The sequence below is a fragment of the Ovis canadensis genome, chromosome 4, assembly GCF_042477335.2.
Source record: "Ovis canadensis isolate MfBH-ARS-UI-01 breed Bighorn chromosome 4, ARS-UI_OviCan_v2, whole genome shotgun sequence".
Taxonomy (NCBI): domain Eukaryota; kingdom Metazoa; phylum Chordata; class Mammalia; order Artiodactyla; family Bovidae; genus Ovis; species Ovis canadensis.
The window spans coordinates 66277082-66298754 of record NC_091248.1 but is presented as its reverse complement, the minus strand read 5'-3'; the positions used below and the strand labels follow the sequence as shown (position 1 = coordinate 66298754).

At 35.3% G+C, this 21673-nt stretch overlaps 1 protein-coding gene across 1 annotated transcript in view; it reads left to right on the top strand.

Annotated features, from left to right (window-relative positions):
* The window catches only part of CAPZA2 (capping actin protein of muscle Z-line subunit alpha 2), a 58113-nt gene extending 40647 nt beyond the window's left edge, over positions 1-17466 (top strand). The window contains exons 5-10 of the mRNA XM_069587957.1: positions 3524-3730; positions 5175-5254; positions 10059-10137; positions 12651-12722; positions 15423-15485; positions 16080-17466. Of these exons, the coding sequence (XP_069444058.1) occupies positions 3524-3730; positions 5175-5254; positions 10059-10137; positions 12651-12722; positions 15423-15485; positions 16080-16220 (642 nt within the window). The 3' untranslated portion in view covers positions 16221-17466. The remainder of the gene's footprint in view (positions 1-3523; positions 3731-5174; positions 5255-10058; positions 10138-12650; positions 12723-15422; positions 15486-16079) is intronic.
* Positions 17467-21673: the final 4207 nt, after the last annotated feature.

Sequence of the window (21673 nt, the reverse complement as noted above, 5' to 3'; positions counted from 1 at the left end):
TACAACTGAAGGGAAAAGGTAAATCTGGATAGGTAGATAGGAAGACAAATAGATTTATGCATGTATGTAAATACACACATGTATATATAGAGGCTTATAGTGGGTTTCATTTTGTAAAGCTGTTAGTTTTTCTTTCCCCTTGGGAGATTTTGGGTTTGGTTTTTTAACTGTTACAAACAGTACTGTGCTGAACCTCATTATACCTCTGAGCACACGGACCATTGTTATGTTGAGGTAAATCCCTAAAAGATTGGCTAGATCCAGGGAGTGCATATTTTTAAAATGTTGGGTAGCTCTCAAATTTGTTTTATGAACCTATCATAATTTTAATACTTAAACCTAACAAATATAAAACAAAAAAGCACACTACACTAATCTCTCATATGACATATGACTGTAGATTTCAGAACTTTTTAAATATTGACAAATAGAACCCAGAAGTATATCAGAAGAATGATATGCCGAGATGAAATGGAATTTATTATGGAAAGTAGGAGTGGTTCCAAGACAATATATGGCTCTATCAATTAGCCAACAAGTCTTATGATATATCAAAGGACAGTGAAAAGGTGTTTGAAAAATCCAGCAGCTAATCCTCATTACAAAAACCCTATGTAAAACAGAGGTAGAAGAGAACCTCTTAAATATAATAGACTGTTTAATAAAAAACAGTAGTATTGACTTCCCTGGTGGCTCAGACGGTAAAGCGTCTGTCTATAATGTGGGAGACCTGGGTTCGATCCCTGGGTCAGGAAGATCCTCTGGAGAAGGAAATGGCAATCCACTCCAGTACTATTGCCTGGAAAATCCCATGGACAGAGGAGCCTGGAAGGCTACAGTCCTTGGGGTCGCAAAGAGTCGGACACGACTGAGCGACTTCACTTAATGTGAAATAGAAAACTATCTAGATATGCCAGCTTGTCACCATCATTATGTATCATAAATGGGAGGGTCGCAAATAAGTCAAGAGAATGAGAACTCTTAAAGCTTTTGAAGCAGCGAGAACTCTTAGGTGACATGATTTTTATATTAAGAAGTAGTGAGAAACTCCCATAAATTAACCTCCCAATCAAAAGAACCTATTAGACTTAAAAGAATTTTGTGAGATGGCTGAATTTAAGGTAAGTATACAAAATGCATTAACTTTCCTCTATTGTGGCAAGTAGGGACTTTACACTAGAAATAATTGGAGGGGGAGAGGTTTCATTTTAAATAGTGTTAATACTGAACATGGGGCTTCACTGGTGGCTCAGCAGTAAAGAATCTGCCTACCAATTCAGGAGACATGGGTTTGTTCCCTGGGTTGGGAAGATCCCCTGGAGAAGGAAATAACCCACTCCAGTATTCTTAACTGGGGAGTCCCATGGATAGAGAGGCCTTGTGGGTTGCAAAGAGTCAGACATGGCTTAGTGACCAAACAACAAATACTAACATAAACCTTAACAGGAAGTGCATGGGATTGTGAAGAAAGTGATGGGTATCTTCTTGAAAAACATAAAATAGTTTCTGAGCAAATAGAAAAGCATAGCGAATTCCATTTTAAAGTAGAAAGTTAAATTATATGAAAACTAAAATATGAATTTAATGCAATTTGATTTGAATCCTGATAGTTTTTTTAATTGGTCAAAATTTTCATAAACTTTATATGAAAACCATGCTTGAAAAAATACTTAGAAAAATGTTTTTTAAAGTGGTGAGAGACAGTTGTATCGCTTGATAGCAGAAAATGCTTTACAGCCAGTGTAAAGTCATATCAGAGTGATATTGTGCAGACAAGCAGATCAGGAGAGCAGCGCATCAAGTTCAGAATTAAATGAATATTTTTATACATAACAAGGTTATAATTTGGACAGGTATAAAGGGTATTGGTACAACTGATTTCTATCAACTATGTATACAAATGAACATCAAGTGGATTAAAGATTTGTAAAATGACTAGAATTTTCGGAGGAAAGCATCTACATGTGTAGTTTAAGGGCAAGGGAAACCATCTTAAGACTGGAAACCTAGAAACTGTAAAAGAAAAGACGAGCATTTTGCTACTTATCAATTATTTTAACTGTAGAATAAAACAAATCACTGTAAATAAAGGAAACTTGCAAGTTAATAAGAAAAAACCACTCAGATGAAAAATATTAAAAGGTACTTAACTCACGGAAGAAAAATTGGTCCACAGACTAGGAGATATTTGGACTTAGCCAGAGAAATATAATTAAACTAATGAGATATATTTTATGCTCATCAGACTGAAGACAAGAACTCTGTGTTTGTTGATGGTGATAATATGAAGGGAAACATCTCATTTATTGTTCTTAGAAATATAGATTATCACAGCCATTTTCAGAAAGCAATCGAATTATGTGTTAAAAATTAAAAATATAGACTTTACCTACTGTTCTCACTGCTGAGAATCTAAGAGAAATAGAAGCATCCAGTGTAAATAGAAACATTAGCATGTTATATATACAATAATACTTCAACATTTTTAATGTGCTTGATCCTCCCCCCCAAAAAGAAAACAACCTGGAAATAAAGAGATGGTCCAACATAGTGGAATGGCCCAATAAATTACGTTGTATCTGTATCAAGGGATAGTATGCAACCATTTAAAAGAATGGTGAACAGTTTACCAGTTGACTTTGAAGGATTTCTGTAAGGCATTGATGTTGAAAAGAACCACGTGCAAAAAAGTATGTGTGCATTTTCATTCCTTTTTCATAGAACAGTGACCAAATAAAACCCCTCAATGTGTGTATGTGTGTGTATTTATCTGTATCTGTAGAATAACATGACTGGAAAAATTTAAAACGTTTGTATAATTTATTTCAGAGGGTTGGGGGAGTCCTGATATAGGTATGGAGTCAAATATTGGGAGAGTTGCATGGGAAAGAAAGAGTGAAAGTTTTAAAAACAAAGCATAAAGTATCAAATTTATGCATATATGAAGGAATATATACATAAATGAAGAAATTACTTTTTTAAATTCAAAAGTCAATTGAAAACAGCTGTCAGTGATTAGCTTACTAAAAACAAGCAGCAGGCACTCAAGAGTAGGTGAAATTGTGGCCCCAGGAGTAATGTAGGACATACTGAAGAGGATTCTAACTGGATTAAAATCATTCCTTTGTAGCCTCATTAAAGGTTATTACCAGTTCCTTAGTTTTGAGGAACTGGAGACTGATCATAAAAATAGTAACCTGTTCATAGGTCTCCAAAACCAAACCAAACCTGACTCCAGCAGGATATTAGAAGATTAATTTTTTCCCCCAGCTGGGTAGCTGGATGTTATACTGGGAGAAAATGAGATCCACTGATGTAAACTGAGTAAGACCACCCTCACTATCTTTATAGTCTAATAATTTGAAGTATTTTAGTTATGCCATATGGTTAGATCAATTGATTGGAGTCGAATTATTGTATAGTTTTAAAGAAAAAGCTTAAGGAATGTATATTAGTATGACAGTATTTAAGTAATATTTAAAAAGAATTTTTTTTTTTTTCAAAATTCTTTGCATCATCGAAGGTACTGATAACAGAACATGGTGACTTGGGAAATGGAAAGTTTTTGGATCCAAAAAACAGAATCTCTTTCAAATTTGATCACTTAAGAAAGGAAGCAACTGATCCAAGACCATATGAAGCAGAAAATGCAATTGAATCATGGAGAACTTCAGTAGAAACTGCTCTACGAGCTTATGTAAAAGAACATTATCCGAATGGAGTCTGCACCGTGAGTCATCCAGTGTGCACTTTTATCTTTTGTCCTTTGTAAATATGACAAGTGTTTTTGTAATATCTTGAAATTTATAGTAACTTACAGAATAGACATTTAGTAACAATATTTTTTTAAGTAAATACTTCTGAGAATGTTTACTAGTTTTTTCAAGAAACTTTAAATAGTAAATCTGTTGTAATCATTAAAAATGGAAAAATGGTTGTACCTTGAATTAAATCCAAGTAGTAATTCTCATATATTGGTTAGAGGAACATGATATGATGAGATTCTTTAATCTCATGTTCATGACTCATCTCCATCAGTTTACAGCAAACTTCTTTTCATTAAATTACAAGATCTTGAACAAAATTATTGGAAGTTAAATCTTCTCCTCGTGTGTTTTATAACCAAATTTCTTATATTTTTAATGTGTTTTTATTTTCATAGATTTAACCTACTTTTTATTTTCAGGATAAAATATGATAGCAAGTAGGAGTACTTTTTTTTCTTTCATAAAATTGTACCTGGTATGCTTTTTAGTCCCCTACATTTGTGCTTCTGTGATCTTCTCCATAACCAGTGATCTTCTGAAATGCAAATCAAATTATGAAAATCTCCTCCTTAAAATTCTTCAAAGATTTTGCATTGCACTTCAGAAAGAGTCCAGACTTCTGGACATGGCTTTCAAGGCTCTGTGAACCTGGCCTCTGCCTACCAATCTAAGAAGACTGTACATCTTGGTTTATACCTTCTGTCCCAACTTTGTTATTATAACAATAGCCACCCCATTTCACTCTTAGAAGATGCCTGGTTAGGACAGAAATTCATATGGTTCCCTTAAGTATCTAACTCTCAGTAATTATTTGAAAAGTATAGCACCATGACCTGAAATACCATACAGGTTCTTTCGGTTATAAGCGTGTTGACTAGGATTCTTTTGGAAGAATAACTCAAGGATAAGGTGGTATGGTTGAGTTAGAGTCCTCACTTGTCCCCAGAGGATTGAAAGACACAAATTATTCATTACTTTTAAAACAGTTGGCAAGAGATGAAATATTAAAACATCAACCCATTACAGGCATTCTCTTAGTGAACTTTCTCAGTTATAAGTAAATTAACTTTCTCACTTCAGTCTCAGTACTTTTTTATTTTAAATGTCTAGAGAAATGACAACCCCTGAGATTGTGAAATATTTTTGAACATATGAGAGTACAGTTAGTTTTTTCCCAATAAGTTGTACTTCATCAGTTATGAGCTATTTTATGATTCACTAAGAATCTGTGATTCAATGTATAAGTACTTGTTTTCCTAGCTGCTATATTGGAGTGATGACCTACTTTGTATTCTTTTATATGTTCTTGCCACAGTTCTATACAGTTTTCAATATTTTATATATGTTTAAAGTTGGACATTCTGTGGCCCTAAATTCACTCTTGTGTTTATTTTCTTTACCAATAAGGTATATGGTAAGAAAATAGATGGACAGCAAACCATTATTGCATGCATAGAAAGCCATCAGTTTCAAGCAAAAAACTTTTGGTAAGTTAAATTTTGTTTTGGGGAATTATGACATTGCTTATAATCTTTGTAGTTCTTGCTTTATTGATTGGGTCTATACCTTGTTTGTGTATGATTGACCAAGAAGAGTACAGTATAAAACTTCAGCCTTTTGATATGAGAGAAATACCTGCTCTATAATCCACCCAGTCATTTAAAGGTAGCGGTAAATCTGTTGACACTCAGTGAAAAAAAGGTGGGAGAGGGAGGAGTATTTTTTAGAGTAGCAAGCAGCATTCTAAGGGAACATGTGTGCCTAAGAGCAGACCAGTTGGCAGGCCCATATGTTCATTCTGAGAAGGGGTTGTTCCTGAACGAGACTTAACATGGGGGAGGAAGACAGAGATACTTAATAAAGTGAAGGATGATCATTTTTGTGTGTGAACTTTAATGACTCTGAAGTAGATTTTTCATATGGATTGCTTTATGTCTGGTTGGCCAATATGAGGAAATAATGACACGTTTTGTACAGTGAGGCAAATTACAATCATACCTTATAATTTTTGTACAAATCATTTGATTATGCCTTGTACAAGTCCAGCTATCCAAAATACTGGTTTTCCCTACTCATCTTGAAAGTGGAAATGAAGTTACTCAGTCATGTCCGATTGAGTGACTCCATGGACTGCAGCCTACCAGGCACCTCCATCCATGGAATTTCCCAAGCAAGAATACTGGAGTGGGTTGCCATTTCCTTCTTCAGAAGATCTTCCCGACCCAGGGATCAAACCCTGATCTCCTGTATTATAGGCAGACACTTTACCGTCTGAGCCACCAGGACGTCCTATTCATATTAGACCTTTATTAATCAAGTTGTTGGGCCTTTTTATTCTTAGACAATCCTATTTCTTAGATCTCTCCTATTATAAAATTCTGTGGCCCTCCAAGACTTTGTAAGTTCGAAATTGAATGAAATCTTTACTTTTATCCCCATTTTTTGATACTACATGCTAAGCCCTCAGAGTAAGTATGCTTATAGTATTTACCCGAAGTATTTTAGTCTTTGACTTGTTAGCCAAGTTGGTTGGTGGTGTGTTTAAGGTCCAATAGCATGTATCAGTAACCCCTGTGGATCAGTTTTATCTGTGGTCCAAGGTTGCTCTACTGCTTAACCATCACAGAAATAAATGTAAGGTTACAGGAACATTTGGAGGAAAGCAGATCCATTATCACTGAAGGAAAATCAATTCAATTTGTAGATATATGCCTTCTTGACAAGCTGAAGTTTCCTAAAAGTTCTGTTGTATTAACTTACTTGTATGGCCTTGATATAAATGTATTTTGTCCATTTTAGGCCTAAAAACTTGTCGCATTGATTTACTGGTATCTTAAGAAATAAATCTTCACAAAATCACTATTAATTTATGCTCTTTGTGCCAGGATACTTATAATGAAAGCAGTCTTGTTGAGATTTGGACTCATTACTCAGTTTTAGTTTAAAATATATTGAGAGGTGTTATAGTAAAGTTACTAGTTTATAAATATAGTAAATTTGCTAGTTTTCAGAAATACAGTTTGTGTCAACATATATAAAATGAAAATGATGTTCTTGAATTGTCTAGTCTGTTTCACTTCACATATCTATCTAAATTTTTTTCTAAACCACTGTGAACATTATATTATTGAAGCTAAAATAAAATGACTTCCACTTTTTGGAAAAGATAATTTTATATTACATTCTAAAGTACTAGACATCACATATCGCAATATCCTCACTAAAATCTAAATATTTTGGTACAATAAAATTACTTCAGTTCACCTCAGATACAGATAGAATAAAAATCAGAAGATTCTAGTCATGGACATTTCTTAGATTTCACTAGAGATATTCTTTTCTTGGTCTCTACTGTTTTGCTAACATCCAGCAGTATTGGGGGCTTAATAAATGGTTGTTGAATAAATTCACATTTGTAATTAAAACATTAATAGAAGAGAAGGGAAGAATATAAGCAAAGGCTAAGAAATCTTGGCTGTTTACTCCATTGATGAAAGGGCACTGTCTACACAGTGCAATATACTGTTCAGTTCAGTTCAGTTCAGTCACCCAGTCGTGTCCGACTCTTTGCGACCCCATGAATCGCAGCACGCCAGGCCTCCCTGTCCATCACCATCTCCCAGAGTTCACTCATACTCCAGCCATCTCATCCTCTGTCGTCCCCTTCTTCTCCTGCCCCCAATCCCTCCCAGCGTCAGAGTCTTTTCCAGTGAGTCAACTCTTCACATGAGGTGGCCAAAGTACTGGAGTTTCAGCTTTAGCATCATTCCTTCCAAAGAACACCCAGAACTGATATCCTTTAGAATGGACTGGTGGATCTCCTTGCAGTCCAAGGGACTCTCAAGAGTCTTCTCCAATACCACAGTTCAAAAGCATCAATTCTTCAGTGCTCAGCTTTCTTCACAGTCCGATTCTCACATCCCTACATGACCACTGGAAAAACCATAGCCTTGACTAAACAGACCTTTGTTGGCAAAGAAATGTCTCTGCGTTTCAATATGCTATCTAGGTTGGTCATAACTTCTCTTCCAAGGAGTAAGCGTCTTTTAATTTCATGGCTGTAATCACCATCTGCAGTGATTTTGGAGCCCAAAAAGATAAAGTCTGACACTGTTTACACTGTTTCCCCATCTATTTCCCATGAAGTGATGGGACTGGATGCCATGCTCTTAGTTTTCTGAGTGTTGAACTTTAGGCCAGCTTTGTCACTCTCCTCTTTCACTTTCATCAAGAGGCTTTTTAGTTCCTCTTCATTTTCTGCCATAAGGGTGGTGTCATCTGCATATCTGAGGTTATTGATATTTCTTCCGGCACTCTTGATTCCAGCTTGTGTTTCCTCCAGTCCAGCATTTCTCATGATGTACTCTGCATATAAATTAAATAAGCAGGGTGACAATATACATCCTTAACGTACTCCTTTTCCTATTTGGAACCAGTCTGTTGTTCCATGTCCAGTTCTAACTGTTGCTTCCTGACCTGCATATAGGTTTCTCAAGAGACAGGTCAGATGGTCTGGTATTCCCATCTCTTTCAGAATTTTCCACAGTTTATTGTGATCCACACAGTCAAAGGCTTTGGCATAGTCAATAAGGCAGAAGTAAATGTTTTTCTGGAACTCTCTTGCTTTTTCCATGATCGAGCGGATGTTGGCAATTTGATCTCTGGTTCCTCTGCCTTTTCTAAAACCAGCGTGAACATCTGGAAGTTCACGGTTCACATACTGCTGAAGCCTGGTTTGGAGAATTTTGAGCATTACTTTACTAGCATGTGAGATGAGTGCAGTTGTGCGGTAGTTTGAGCGTTCTTTGGCATTGCCTTTCTTTGGGATTGGAATGAAAACTGACCTTTTCCAGTCCTGTGGCCATTGCTGAGTTTCCCAAATGTGTTGGCATATTGAGTGTAGCACTTTCACAGCATCATCTTTCAGGATTTGAAATAACTCAACTGGAACTCCATCACCTCCACTAAGCTTTGTTGGTAGTGATGCTTTCTAAGGCCCACTTGACTTCACATTCCAGGATGTCTGGCTCTAGGTGAGTGATCACGCCATTGTGATTATCTTGGTCGTGAAGATCTTAATGGCTTTGGAAGGATCTTTTGAAACAGCTCTCAAAGTGGTACCATTGCTTGATTTGGAATTTTTTTTTTCCTTTTCATAATCAGTGGTGATTTGTGCATATTGCCATTATAAGTCAGAATTGTGTATGCTTAGACCTCACTAGTTGTTGATACAAATACCTAGATAAAAGGAATAACCTCTTTTGGAATCATGAAATTAAAATGAATAGATCTAAATTCTTTTTCCAAAATGACTGAATTGAGTCACTCAAAATCAGAACATGTTATAAAGTTGTCTTTTATTTTTATTAGAACATATGCTTTGTTCTAATTATAGTACTTCTCAAATAAGTGTTGATCTTAGGTTTGAGAGTACTATCATACTGTAGGTTTTTGTGATTGGTCAGATTGCAAGACTACTGAAGGGAACCCAGAAATAATTCTGTAGCAAAGCCAGTATAGTGAACCATTAGCTCTGTGAGTATTTACATATTGTTTAAAAAAAGAACTGTTAAGTTTACATATGGATACGTCTTTAGTATGCAAAGAGAAAATAGAAGTTGAAAGAGAAGAAGTTGCTACAAAAAAGCTGTCAGGAAAAAATAACACCCGTTATCTGAGAGACAAAAATAAATAACATGCTTGTTGCTTGTTTGTAATGTCGCAGTTTCCTACCATTAATCTGTACCAATTTTTATACCAAAAATCATTTTGAAATCTAGGAGGAGGATGTTGTACCTGTTATTTGGAAACTAAATCTAAAATAGGAAAGAAAAAAAATCTGATGCTTATAACCCTTCTCTTTCCAAATATCAAAATCTCCCTAAGAATGTTGAACTGCCATCCATTCTTTTAAAACTATGGTACTTAGTATCATTCAGTGGATGGTAAACTTGTGAAAGCCCTTGATAATCTGAATATTTATTCAATTTTTTCTTAATTAAGGCATAATTGAGAAAATTGATGTAGTTTTGAACTGTATTTTAAGCCTTAAATTTTGAAATTGCATCCATTATGTAGATCCTTATCAGTCAGGTGAAGATTAAATTAAATGTAGCTTATAACTAAACTTAACCTCTTGATTCTTTTGAATATTTCAGTGATTAAAAAAATCATCCATCCCCCACACTCTGTCATTATGTAGCGTAAATTTAAGTCTGGAATTTAAATAATTTAAAATTTATTCAAATTATTTTCCCTACCTTATTTACAGCTGCTGTTTTTATTTTTAAGGAATGGTCGTTGGAGGTCAGAGTGGAAGTTTACAATCACTCCTTCAACCACTCAAGTGGTTGGCATCTTGAAAATTCAGGTATGAAATAAATTAGTTTGCTGATGTCTAGATGATTCTGAGCAGAGAAGCAACTAATGCATATGTTTATATTTTCATAGTACTCAGTAGCTATTTCTTTCCCAGATCTTTGTTCAGAGGTAATGGGGAAAAAAAGTAGTGCTGATTTTATCTTTTAAATAACCTTATAGTTCATTCCCTACAGGGGTGGTGGGCAGACTCTGAAAACATAGCTAAAACTAGATGCTGCCATTTGGTCTGCTCTTCATACAATTTGGTCATCCAAGCATCTTCTGAGTTGAGTTGTTCTGTTCTTTAAAATTGGGGTGGAGTTGAATGAAGTATAATATTAATATATGTGTGTGTGTAGATGTATAAGTATGTATATTAATACATGTACCTGTGACCTATATCTTAAGTATCTTCTGTACTCATATTTCACTTATGTGAAACCCACTAGAACTGACTCAATGTAAGCTCAAATGTTTATGTAGAAGAAATCTAATAACTGAGAGGATTTGAATATAAATATTATTAAATAAGTTACGGAGAAATACTGACTGGTCTCTTCTTGGTTCACTTATTTATACAGTAACATTTATTATATCATGAAACTATCATGAAAGATATTACGCTAAGAGCCATAAAGGAATAAAGTTGGATGAAACACACTGCTCTATCATTTGACTCCAGAATATATTATTTCTAGTCTTATGTCCTATTACGTTTATGTCTTGATGTAACTGTCCCTTAAGGGCTAAAGAATAGAAGTTACGAACATGGATTCTGAAACCAGATTGCCTGAGTTTGAATCCCCAGCTCTGTCAGTTGAGTAACATCAGGAAGTCATTTAAACTTTTATTTCCTCATCAGCTAAGAGAAAAAAAAAGGAAGAAAAATAGCAATAATGGAATAGCTCATACAGTTTGAAAATGAGTTAATATGGGCAAAGTGGTTAGAACAGAGCCAGACATAAAGTGTTAATAAATGTTACCTGTTATTGTTGACATTATTCTTTCCTTCAGTCAGACCTCAGTAGCTCTCACCTGCATAATTTCTGAGATGGTGCTCCTGTTGGGCTAAAGCTTGTTAAGAATAAGGATTGTCTGGTGCTATCTTCAGCACTTAACATGATGCCTAGCATATAATGTTTACATTGTTTTGTTGATTTGCTGGAGCCTTTGTCATCGCCTAATCCATTTTAGCGCTTCCCTGGTGGCTCAGATGGTAAAGAATCTGCCTGCAATGCAAGAGACCTGGGTTTAGTCCCTGGATTGGAAAGATTGCTTGGAGAGGGGAATGGCAACCCACTCCAATAGTCTTGCCTGGAGAATGCCGTGGACAGAGGAGCTTGGCAGGCTGCAGTCCATGGGGTCGCAGAGTCAGACACGACTGAACAATTAATGCACACAGTCTGTTTTTTTACATTGCCATCAGAAAGGTGATTTTTTTAAAAATTTAAATCTGGATATGTTACTTGTCACTTGAAACCATTTTATTGGTACATTCCCCTATTAGATATTCCAGACAATACTGCATAGCATACAAGGCCTGCTGTTGTCTTGTCCCCTAACTGTGTATTCTATCAGCCACTCCTCTTCCTCCTCAAACTCACACATGCCGGTCCTAGGTACCTGTAGGCCTTTCTAAAGTATACTCTTCTCTAAGCTTAGTTGGTTCATCTCCCTAGTCCGTTATACTCATTTTACTAAACCTAAGAACAATGTCACCTCTTTTCCGAAGTCCTTTTAAGTTTCAGAGAGAGTCTGGAGTATTGCTAATGTATTTTGTACGTACCTGTTACTATGTTGTGTTGAAATATGAGGTCAAGAATTGTCTTTTAAAAAGCTTTATGTTTCTGTAACCTCCTGTAGTAGCAGTCGTCTATATTAATGTTAATGAGTAAATTCATGTCTTTGGATTTGAGGAGTCAAATGCTGCTGCTGCTGCTAAGTCGCTTCAGTCGTGTCCGACTCTGTGCGACCCCATAGATGGCAGCCCACCAGGCTTCCCCGTCCTGGGATTCTCCAGGCAAGAACACTGGAGTGGGTTGCCATCGCCTTCTCCAGTGCATGAAAATGAAAGTGAAGTCGCTCAGTCATGTCTGACTCTTAGCAACCCCGTGGACTGCAGCCTACCAGGCTCCTCTGTCCATGGGATTTTCCAGGCAAGAGTACTGGAGTGGGATGCCATTGCCTTAGTGGAAATATACAGATGACTGGTGTTGGGAGAGAACATTGTGAGTTCAATTTTGGAAATCTTGTGTTTAGATACTGGTAGAGGACCTGTGAGGTAAAATGTCCCACAGTCCAGTCAGTGGAGGGCTTGCGTGAGTAACTGCAGGAATTGCTGCCTAGTTCCTCACTAGCTTGAAGGCAGTAAGATGCTCACTGAAGTTTAAAAGGTCACGAGCTCACCAGAGAAGCCTGGGTTAGAGCCGAAATCGGTAGTCATCTGCATTGGTGGGATTGTTGAACCCGTGAGGATCTTGATAACTCCTGAAGTGTGGTCTCTGTAATTTCTTTTTCTAATAGGTTCATTATTATGAAGATGGTAATGTTCAACTAGTGAGTCATAAAGATATACAAGATTCCCTAACTGTGTCTGTAAGTAATTAATTCCCAAATAAAAGTTAAACAACCTAATACTACTATCAAACCATAACAGTTTTGGAATTAACATTTAAAGTAGTATTTCTGCTTCAGATTTAAGTGTTTTCAGATAGAGGAAAGATGGTAAGTACTTAGAAATTGGTACCTAACTTTTTTTTTAAGCAGCTTTGTTCAAAGAGATATATTTCATCATTTGGTTCACCCATTTAAAGTATAAAATTTATTTATTTGTAGTATATTAACAGGGTTATACAACAGTCACCACAATCTTTTTTACAACATTTTCGTCCTCCAAAAACCCAGTGTACCTGTTAGCAGTCATTCCTATTCCCTACTACCAGCCCTTCCCCCAGGCCCCTCTCAACCCTAATCCACAATGAATCTACTTTCTAACTCTATGGATTTTCCTGTTCTGGACATTTTATATAAATGGAATCCTACAATATGTGTTTTTTTGTGATAGGCTTTTTTTTACCTAGCACGATATTTTCAAGGTTCACCCTGTGAGAGAGGTGTCAGTGTTTCTGTCCTTTTTATTGCCAAATAATAACCCATATACCATTATGTATTTATAAGTTGATGGACATGTGTCTTCCTTTTCACTTTTTGTGCTGTGAACCTTCATGCACCATTTTTTGTGTAGAAATTGTTTTAATTTCTCTTCAGTATATACAGGGTGGTGGCTTTAGGTTGGTCAAGCCTTTTGAGAAACTGCCAGACTGCTTCCAAAGTGGCTGAACTATTTTACTTCCTATCAATTGTAGTTTTTCCACATCCTCACCAAAACTTGTCTACCTGTTTTGTTATAGCTATCCTAGTTAGTATTGATCGTACCTTATTGTGATTTTTACTTATATTTTCCTGATGGATAATGATATTGGGCCTATTTTTGTGTATTTATTGGTCATTTGAATAGCTTCTTTGGAAAAATGGCTTTTCAGATCTTTTGTCTATTTTTTGATTAGTTATTTGTATTTTTTTTTTGTTGTAATTGTTGCTTATGTATCCTGATACAAGTCATGTGTCAAATACATGATTTACAAGATACAAATTCTGTCTGTCTTTTGACTTTCTTGGTAGTATCATTTGCAAAACAGAAGTAACTGGTTTTGATGTGGTTGAGTTTGTTTTTCTTTTATAACTTGTGATTTTGGAATATTAATAGAAACCATCACCTAACCCAGGATCATGAAGATTTACTCCAGTGTTTTCTTCTAAGAGTTTTATGATTTTAGCTCTCAAACTAAGGTCTGTGATCCTGTACTTTAACTTTTAAGCCCTGTTGTATTTTTTTCCCCTCTATTTGGATTATGATTTAATGAAGTTTTTTAAAGTTCAGCTTTCAAATTCTAGAAATTTTTAACTTTTTTTTTCTTGCAAAGTTCTTTCACACATTCTTTTCATTGCAGATACAACTGTGTCTTTGTGGAATTTTTTTCTCCCAAGGGTATTACTAGTACATTAATAATAACATTTCTGATAAACATTTGTGTTGTATACCTAAAACCATTAGTATATTATAAACATCAACTACTAATACTCAAAAATTTACAAATTTTTTTGTTTAATTCTAAGAAAGCATTTAATATTAAGAAACATGTGAGACTGTATTAGGCCAGATTCTACCGGAAAAGAAATGAAAACTGTGGCATTTGGGGGTTTTCTTTCTTTTTTCTTTGCTTTTGTTTTTGTTTCTTTCAGTTTTTCGTTAGCACTAAGGTGATTTCTGATTTTTTGCTCAATAGTATTCTTGCAAGATTTGCCAGGAAAAGTAATTACTGATGTCTGATTTTCTATAAGGCAGTCTCAATATAGTTCTGGGTCATGAGTATACATGTAAAGTTACTTTTGTAACAGGGTACTTGGTACTGTCTTGAGTAATTTGACATTGAGTAACAATTCTTCCTAAGAGAGATTTGCCTGCAAAATTATAGACTGGAGTTGTGCAAGATCTGGTTGTAGTAATTAAACTTGACTAGTATGCCAGTTTGTGCTGCTTATTTTAGGAATTACCTTTTCACTTCATCTCAGAGAATTTTTGTTTGTTGTTTTATTATTTTTGGATAGAAAAAAAATGTGCCCATTGTATAAATATAAATATATATAAAGAAGATATTAGATAATTTTGTTAACATTTATTTATTTAAAAAGTCTCACTTACCATTAGCATTTATTATTAGGAAAAATGCAAGGACACATTATATTGAAATGTTTACAAAATTTTCCAGAAAATATTTAAACACTAAAAATTCACCTTAAACTTTAAAATATGCTCTTTTCTAATTGGCAATATTTTTTAAATGTATCGTTATGGTGGTGAATATTGTTCAGTAAGTATTTGGCATATAGTCATTAATTAGAAATCTGTGACTAACTTATCTGTAATGATCATTGACATGTTTGTAAGTATTATAATTGAATTTTTCATCAGCACATATTACTAAGATTTCACTTTCTTTAACCAGGGAACACTAAACACACTCATTCTATAGACTTAAAACATTTTTGCCTAGTTCCCCTGGAATTTAGAACAGTTGATCTTGCAGTATTTTCCCTTTGTCATAATTTCCACCTGTGTTATTTAAATTGTAACAAATCATTAACTGGACATCTATTGACATACCTATTTAAAAGTAATAGTGATGTAGTTTTAAGTTACTATTTTATTTTCTTTTGATTTTGTTTTTCATTCAGAATGAGGTGCAAACAGCAAAAGAATTTATAAAGATTGTAGAGGCTGCAGAAAATGAATACCAGGTATGAGTTTCAAAAATATTATATAATCTATGTTTGCTTATAAATATTGGCACTGAAATTTTAATTTCAGTCATAAGCTTGAACTTTTTCATCATTTCACCATAATAAGATAGTCTTTTTTCACTATAATTCAAGGGCGGACTTGTTAAAATATAGTGAAAACTTAGTTTTAGCCAACTGTAATTTCTGAGTACTGGTCAAAGTAGACCAAAATTTTATATGGCTATTTTGTTTCTGACTAGAAATTCTAATATAGGAGGTGTTTCCCAGAACAGTTAGATTATATGTGATCTGCTTAGATCATAGTTCATTTTATACCTGCTTTTTATAATATCTTCTTTATCAGCTTCTAAACTGCATTCTTGGGTTTAAGCACTTATGTATTGGACATGTTTTCTACTCCTCACAAATAGTAATTTGTGAAATTGTTCTGAGAGAAATAATAAAATAGATCCAAAACAAGAACATACAGAAAATAAATCTATAATTTCATTTTATTAAATTTAGTTATTCAGAATGATTATAAGCTTTTTCTTTTAGCTGCTTTTAAATAGCTTTTAAAACCATTTTGGGATTTTTACTTGTTTTTTCTAGACTGCCATCAGTGAGAATTACCAGACGATGTCAGACACTACTTTCAAAGCCTTACGTCGGCAGTTGCCAGTTACACGCACTAAGATTGACTGGAACAAGATCCTTAGTTACAAGATTGGAAAAGAGATGCAGAATGCATAAGATGAACATTGCATGACCGGATCATTTTAGTGTCTTTGAGTTAAAAAAAAAAAATCATTGCAAAAGTATTCAAAACTGTCAAGCTACCCAGTCAGAGGGCTGTTGCCATTTAAAATCACTGTAATTTAATTAGTTTGGTTAGAGCACAAAGCTTAGCTAATCAACCATTTTTTTTTAAATTTCTTTTATTCAGAGAAGATTGAAAATCAGTTTAGTTTAAATGTCTTTTACTTTCTGTTGTGTCTTTCTTTCTTACAATGAAGACATGATTCCTCTAGTTTAATGTCAAAAGTTTTTGAACTGTTTCAAAAATGTTTTACTTACCATAACCCTAAAGTTGCTGTCTTTTGGTCTATGAAGTGGGTAACTGTTGGGGTCAATAATGGACATTCTAGTTTAAGGTGGTTGATGGATTTAGCCATATATGCTGCTAAAGAAATTGTCTACCTTCCCCCCCTCACCTCTTTCATTTATGTAAGATTGAGATTAGAGGGAAAGCATTTTCTATATCAATTATGTTTAAACCTTTCAAGAAGGTTATTTAGCTAGCTTAGTGTTTAACTGAACTTTTTTTAAACAAGGCCAAGGTCTAATGCTGTTTTGAGATTCTGAATTAAATGAAAATTCTTATTTCAGAAATGCATTTAAATGCTTTTTTTTTCTTGTGACAGTTATGCAAATTAGCTTGGATTCCATATGTCCCTGAGTTATTTTTATCATAAAGCCACAAATGTATTATAAGGCAAATTGTAATATATATAATCCTAAACTCATGACCACGTCTCAGTTTATTTTTTTCTTGGAGTGAAAAGTACTGAAATTCAATGTGACGTTAAAATGAAAATTTTCCTATTTATTTGAGTATAAAAGTCACTTACCAGTGAATCATATACTATTTTAAAATACTTTCTTTGGATGTTTGTGATTCTTTACTGGTTGTGAATTAGAGAAGCTGGGAACATATGGTGTACAGTGAAGTCTGAATTTTCCCATCCTCCTGTGCATCGTAAGCATGTTTGTAATATTTTTAAAAATACATTTACTGATGCTACAGGAATTTCAAGCCTGTGGTAAATGTTAGTATTTACTGTAGGGAGGGTGGATTTGTGGTTTCATTGAATTCAGTTATTGCTTATTATACTCCAGTGGAATCCTTTCCTCACATACTCCTGCGGATGTCTGGGCCTGGAAATGTTTTTTTAAAAACACTTTTATTATGTATAATAAAATATTTCATTAGCTTGAATTGTATAGATTTTAAAAATTCTCTCAATGAAAGCATGTTGTTTAATTTCTTTTAAAAACATCACAATTGGGCTTTGAAAGCATTGAGAATATAAACATACATAAAATTATGACACTTTTGGTTAGATCGTTTTTTCTAGCTTTAAAATACAGGTTTTCTCATATTGAGGTTCCAGAAGAAAGTGAATTAATAGTGTTAATTATCTATTCCCTTTTTAAAAACACATTTTCAAAAGTCTAATAATGATTCTGAACTAAGCATTAGGTAAATCTTTAATTGATTAGCTTGATTATGTCAACTGGTCTGTCATGGGTTTGTCATGCACTGAAGGTTAATTATTTTGACTCTATTTTATGGCCTAGAATGCTATGTTAAAAATATATATGTAATTGTTTCTGAGGTGATGTGCATGTTAAAGGTAATATTTATCAAAATAGAGCGCAGTCTGAAGTAATAGTTGTATAATAGACTTAGTCTTTCATAGTCTAAAATGTGCATTTTATTAAAATAGAAAAAGACTAGAAACACACAGTGTCCTAAAACTCAGGGTTGTCTTTTTAGTAGGAGTCATAACTGAGTGACTGAACTGAACTGAATGTCTGCTTTGTTGAATAGGCCCGAGTGTGGAGGTAAAGGCAAAACGAGAACAATTATGCAGTAGTTTGGTGAATAGAGAAAGCTGGCTTGGCCTAAGGTGGTAGCTGTAGGCTGTAGAGGTAGTGATTTCTGGATATATGTTAAAGATAAAAGCATTTGGATTTGCCAGGATTGGTTGTACAATGTGCGATAAAGGGAGATGGCAAGGACATTCGGGGTTTGAGAAACTACATAAGATTCAGGGCTGGGGAGGGCTGGGAGCTTAGTTTTCAAGGGGGAAGTACCTTGTAGCAGTTAGATACTGGAGATGGGAGGTAGGCAAATGCCCTAGACCAGAAGAATAGGAGAGCTGACAGACCTGGGAAACGTAGTTGATAGCTAGGCAAAATGGAAGACTACTCAAGGTTAGTGATAGTGAATTTATTCACTTTCACTTTTCACTTTCATGCATTGGAGAAGGAAATGGCAACCCACTCCAGTGTTCTTGCCTGGAGAATCCTAGGGATGGGGGAGCCTGATGGGCTGCCGTCTCTGGCGTTGCACAGAGTTGGACACGACTGAAGCTACTTAGCAGCACAAGTAAGGCAGTGTGTTATCTTCGGCCATGTAAAGCAGCATGAGTGCAGGCCTAGAGTAGGTGAATTGGATTTAACAGAGGTTGCCACAGGAGTCTTACTGACCCGATGAAGAAGGTAGGTGTTGCAGTGATAGCCTGGGAACTTCAGCTAGGTAAACAGGGAAGTACAGATGTGAGAGGAGGAGAAAGAAAGTGAAAATTGTGGTGCCATCGATGGACTGTAAGTCTGTCTAGAAAGGACAGTCTGGAAATGCAGGAAGTGGAAGTTAGCATGATGTGCTTAAAGTTGAGAATTTGAGGAGTTACACTTAATCTGTTATGACAGGTATTATCAAGTATGACAAGTATGATCAAGTATGATCAATCAGTCACTGACTGAGGTGAGACAAGAGAGGAATTCAGGAGCCGTGAAGTCTGTGCTTGCTGTGGATATTACAGCCAAGAATTACAGTAGATTAGGTGTTCTGACGTGAGTGCTGTTTTTCTCAGACTATCTGAATGTACATTTATAATACATTTGATAGATAACTATGAGCTGTTTCCTCATTTGGGATTTTGGAAACTAAAATGGGGACATGAGCATTCAAAAGGTATCCTGGAAGTTTTGGTTCATTATAAATGTTATTGGAAAGTGAAATTTTTAGGATAATAATTGTGGACAATTATAGATATTTAGAGGCTTCCCAGGTGGCTCAGCGGGTAAAGAAACTGCTTGTAATGCAAGAGTCAACAGGAGAGGTAGTTTCAATCCCAGAGTGAGGAAGATCCCCTGGAGAAGGGCATGGCAACCCAATCCTGTATTCTTGCCTGAAGAATCCCATGGACAGAGGAGCCTGGTGGGCTACAGTCCGTAGCATCGCAAAGAGCTGGACACAACTGAAGCGACTGGGCACTCATGCACATAGATAACTGTATAGCATTTGGGTGGCCCTTCCTGTGATTAAAATCATTTTTTACTTTTAATCACACCAGAAGGCTTGGGGATAATGCAAGATCCTTTGAAAAGAACTTCCATACTGATCATCAGTTTATATCTTTGCCAGGTATTGGTTATAAAATATAAAGACATACCTTGCCAAACACAGGAGTTTGGTAATGCATATGTGCTCCTAAATTTCCTAAGAAGGTGTATTTCTGTTCACTTCTCTACAGATTATTTAAAAGCAGAATCACAATGTCCATGCTGTTCGTCAATTGTGTTTTGGAACAGCTTAACAATTAAAAAAAATTTTTTTTTAAGGCAGGGCTCTTTGTATAAGCATCTTTTTTTGACTTTCTGCATATTTTGCAAAAGCTTTATTTTAGGATTGGCTAGTAGTGCTAGCTGTTAGAGAATATGCAAAATATTCACCAATTAAAATAACCAGTTAAACTTCTAAAAGGCCTTACTGGTGTTAGAAATTGATATCAGTTCACTCGTTACCCACTCCAGTATTCTTGGGCTTCCCTTGTGGCTCAGCTGGTAAAGAATCCACCTGCAGTGCAGGAGATCTGAGTTCAATCCCTGGGTAGGGAAGATGCCCTGGAGACGGGAACGGCTGCCCACTCCAGTATTCTGGCCTGGAGAATTCCATGGACTGTGTAGTCCATGGGGTCGCAGAGAGTTGGACATGACTGAGCGATTTTCACTTTCACTTTCAAGATTAATCACGCTGTGTTCAGAGAACTGTTCCAGGCAGTGCAGAGTCAGGAGAATACGGAACTATTCCTTAAAGGAGTCTACAAAGTAGTCATGGGACTATAGCCATGTTTTCTAATTTTTTCACATCATAACCTGAATGGAAAATGGTGGTATTTTTAAGGCATTCTGGGAGAAATGGATGAGACTGCTTGCCAACTGTCCTAAGGGTTGTGGGGATCAGAATCTTTGTACACCTTGAGCCTATTTGGGGATATGTGTAAAATACTTGATAGTTTACCAGATAAACTTCAAGCCTAACTTAACCAAAGGTAGCTTTTAAAGGAATGTCAGGCCAAGGAAGTTGTCCTGAGAAGGATGAGTTGATACTACTTCAGCACAGTATTTTGGTTAACTGTGCATGTGACTGGTAGGCAGGAAATCCTCTTGTATCTCATCGAAGTATCAAAATACAGATAACAGCATATCAGTCTCACTGGGTATAAATATCATGGGTCAAATAGAGTTACCCACTTGAAAATGAAATCTGACTTTTTATAGAAAATATATTTCACAATACAGAATGAAGACAGCACAAAGGGTAAAATTTTAAATGTGTTCTTACAAAATTGGAGTATGACTAGTAAGATACTAAAGCATTTTTATCTCTAGTTTTGGTATAAGAAAATTGTACTAGTTAGTTTAATGTTAATATTCAGCGTTAAAAACTTATCAGTTTTCTTTTTTTTCTTTTTGTAGTGTGACTCTATTGGAGAACTTTTTTTTTTTTTTTTGTCTCAAACTGACTAGAGAGCACACCAGCCATGTCAAACCAGCCATTCATTCTAATAACAGATATTCACTACATGAACTTAAAACTGTCTAATTAACAGAAGCCTGTTAAGGAAACAAAGTTGGTTGCTATGTTTCAGGAGATGATTTCTTGAGGAAATTTATAAAATGCTCAGCTCTTAAACCAAACAAACATTCAAGGAGTTCTCTTACTAGAAGATACCCTAGAAGCCTTACTGACTCAACAGTGAAAATCACTGCCTTCCTCAGTGGCTTCAAGTTTTATGCTGCTAACTTAGCCAAATCTGAACCCGGATGTAAGTCTCTTCCACATTTCTACCTGAAAATGAGTCCTTGCCCCTAGTTTTCCCAAAGAATGTTGAAGAGAAATACGAAGGAACTACAGATCTCTTAGAGATAGTTGACACTGATACTTTAGTTCTTTTGGAATGTGCAAGAAAATAATAGATCAGTGTTCAGGACACAAAGTATCTCAAATGAGGAAAATGCAAAATTAAGGGGAAAAGAAAAAATCGGGCTTTTGTGCACCAATTTCCCCTTTGAGGGCCCTTTATGAAGGAGAAAGAAAAGATGAAATGACAGAGACTTGCTTTGGCAAAATC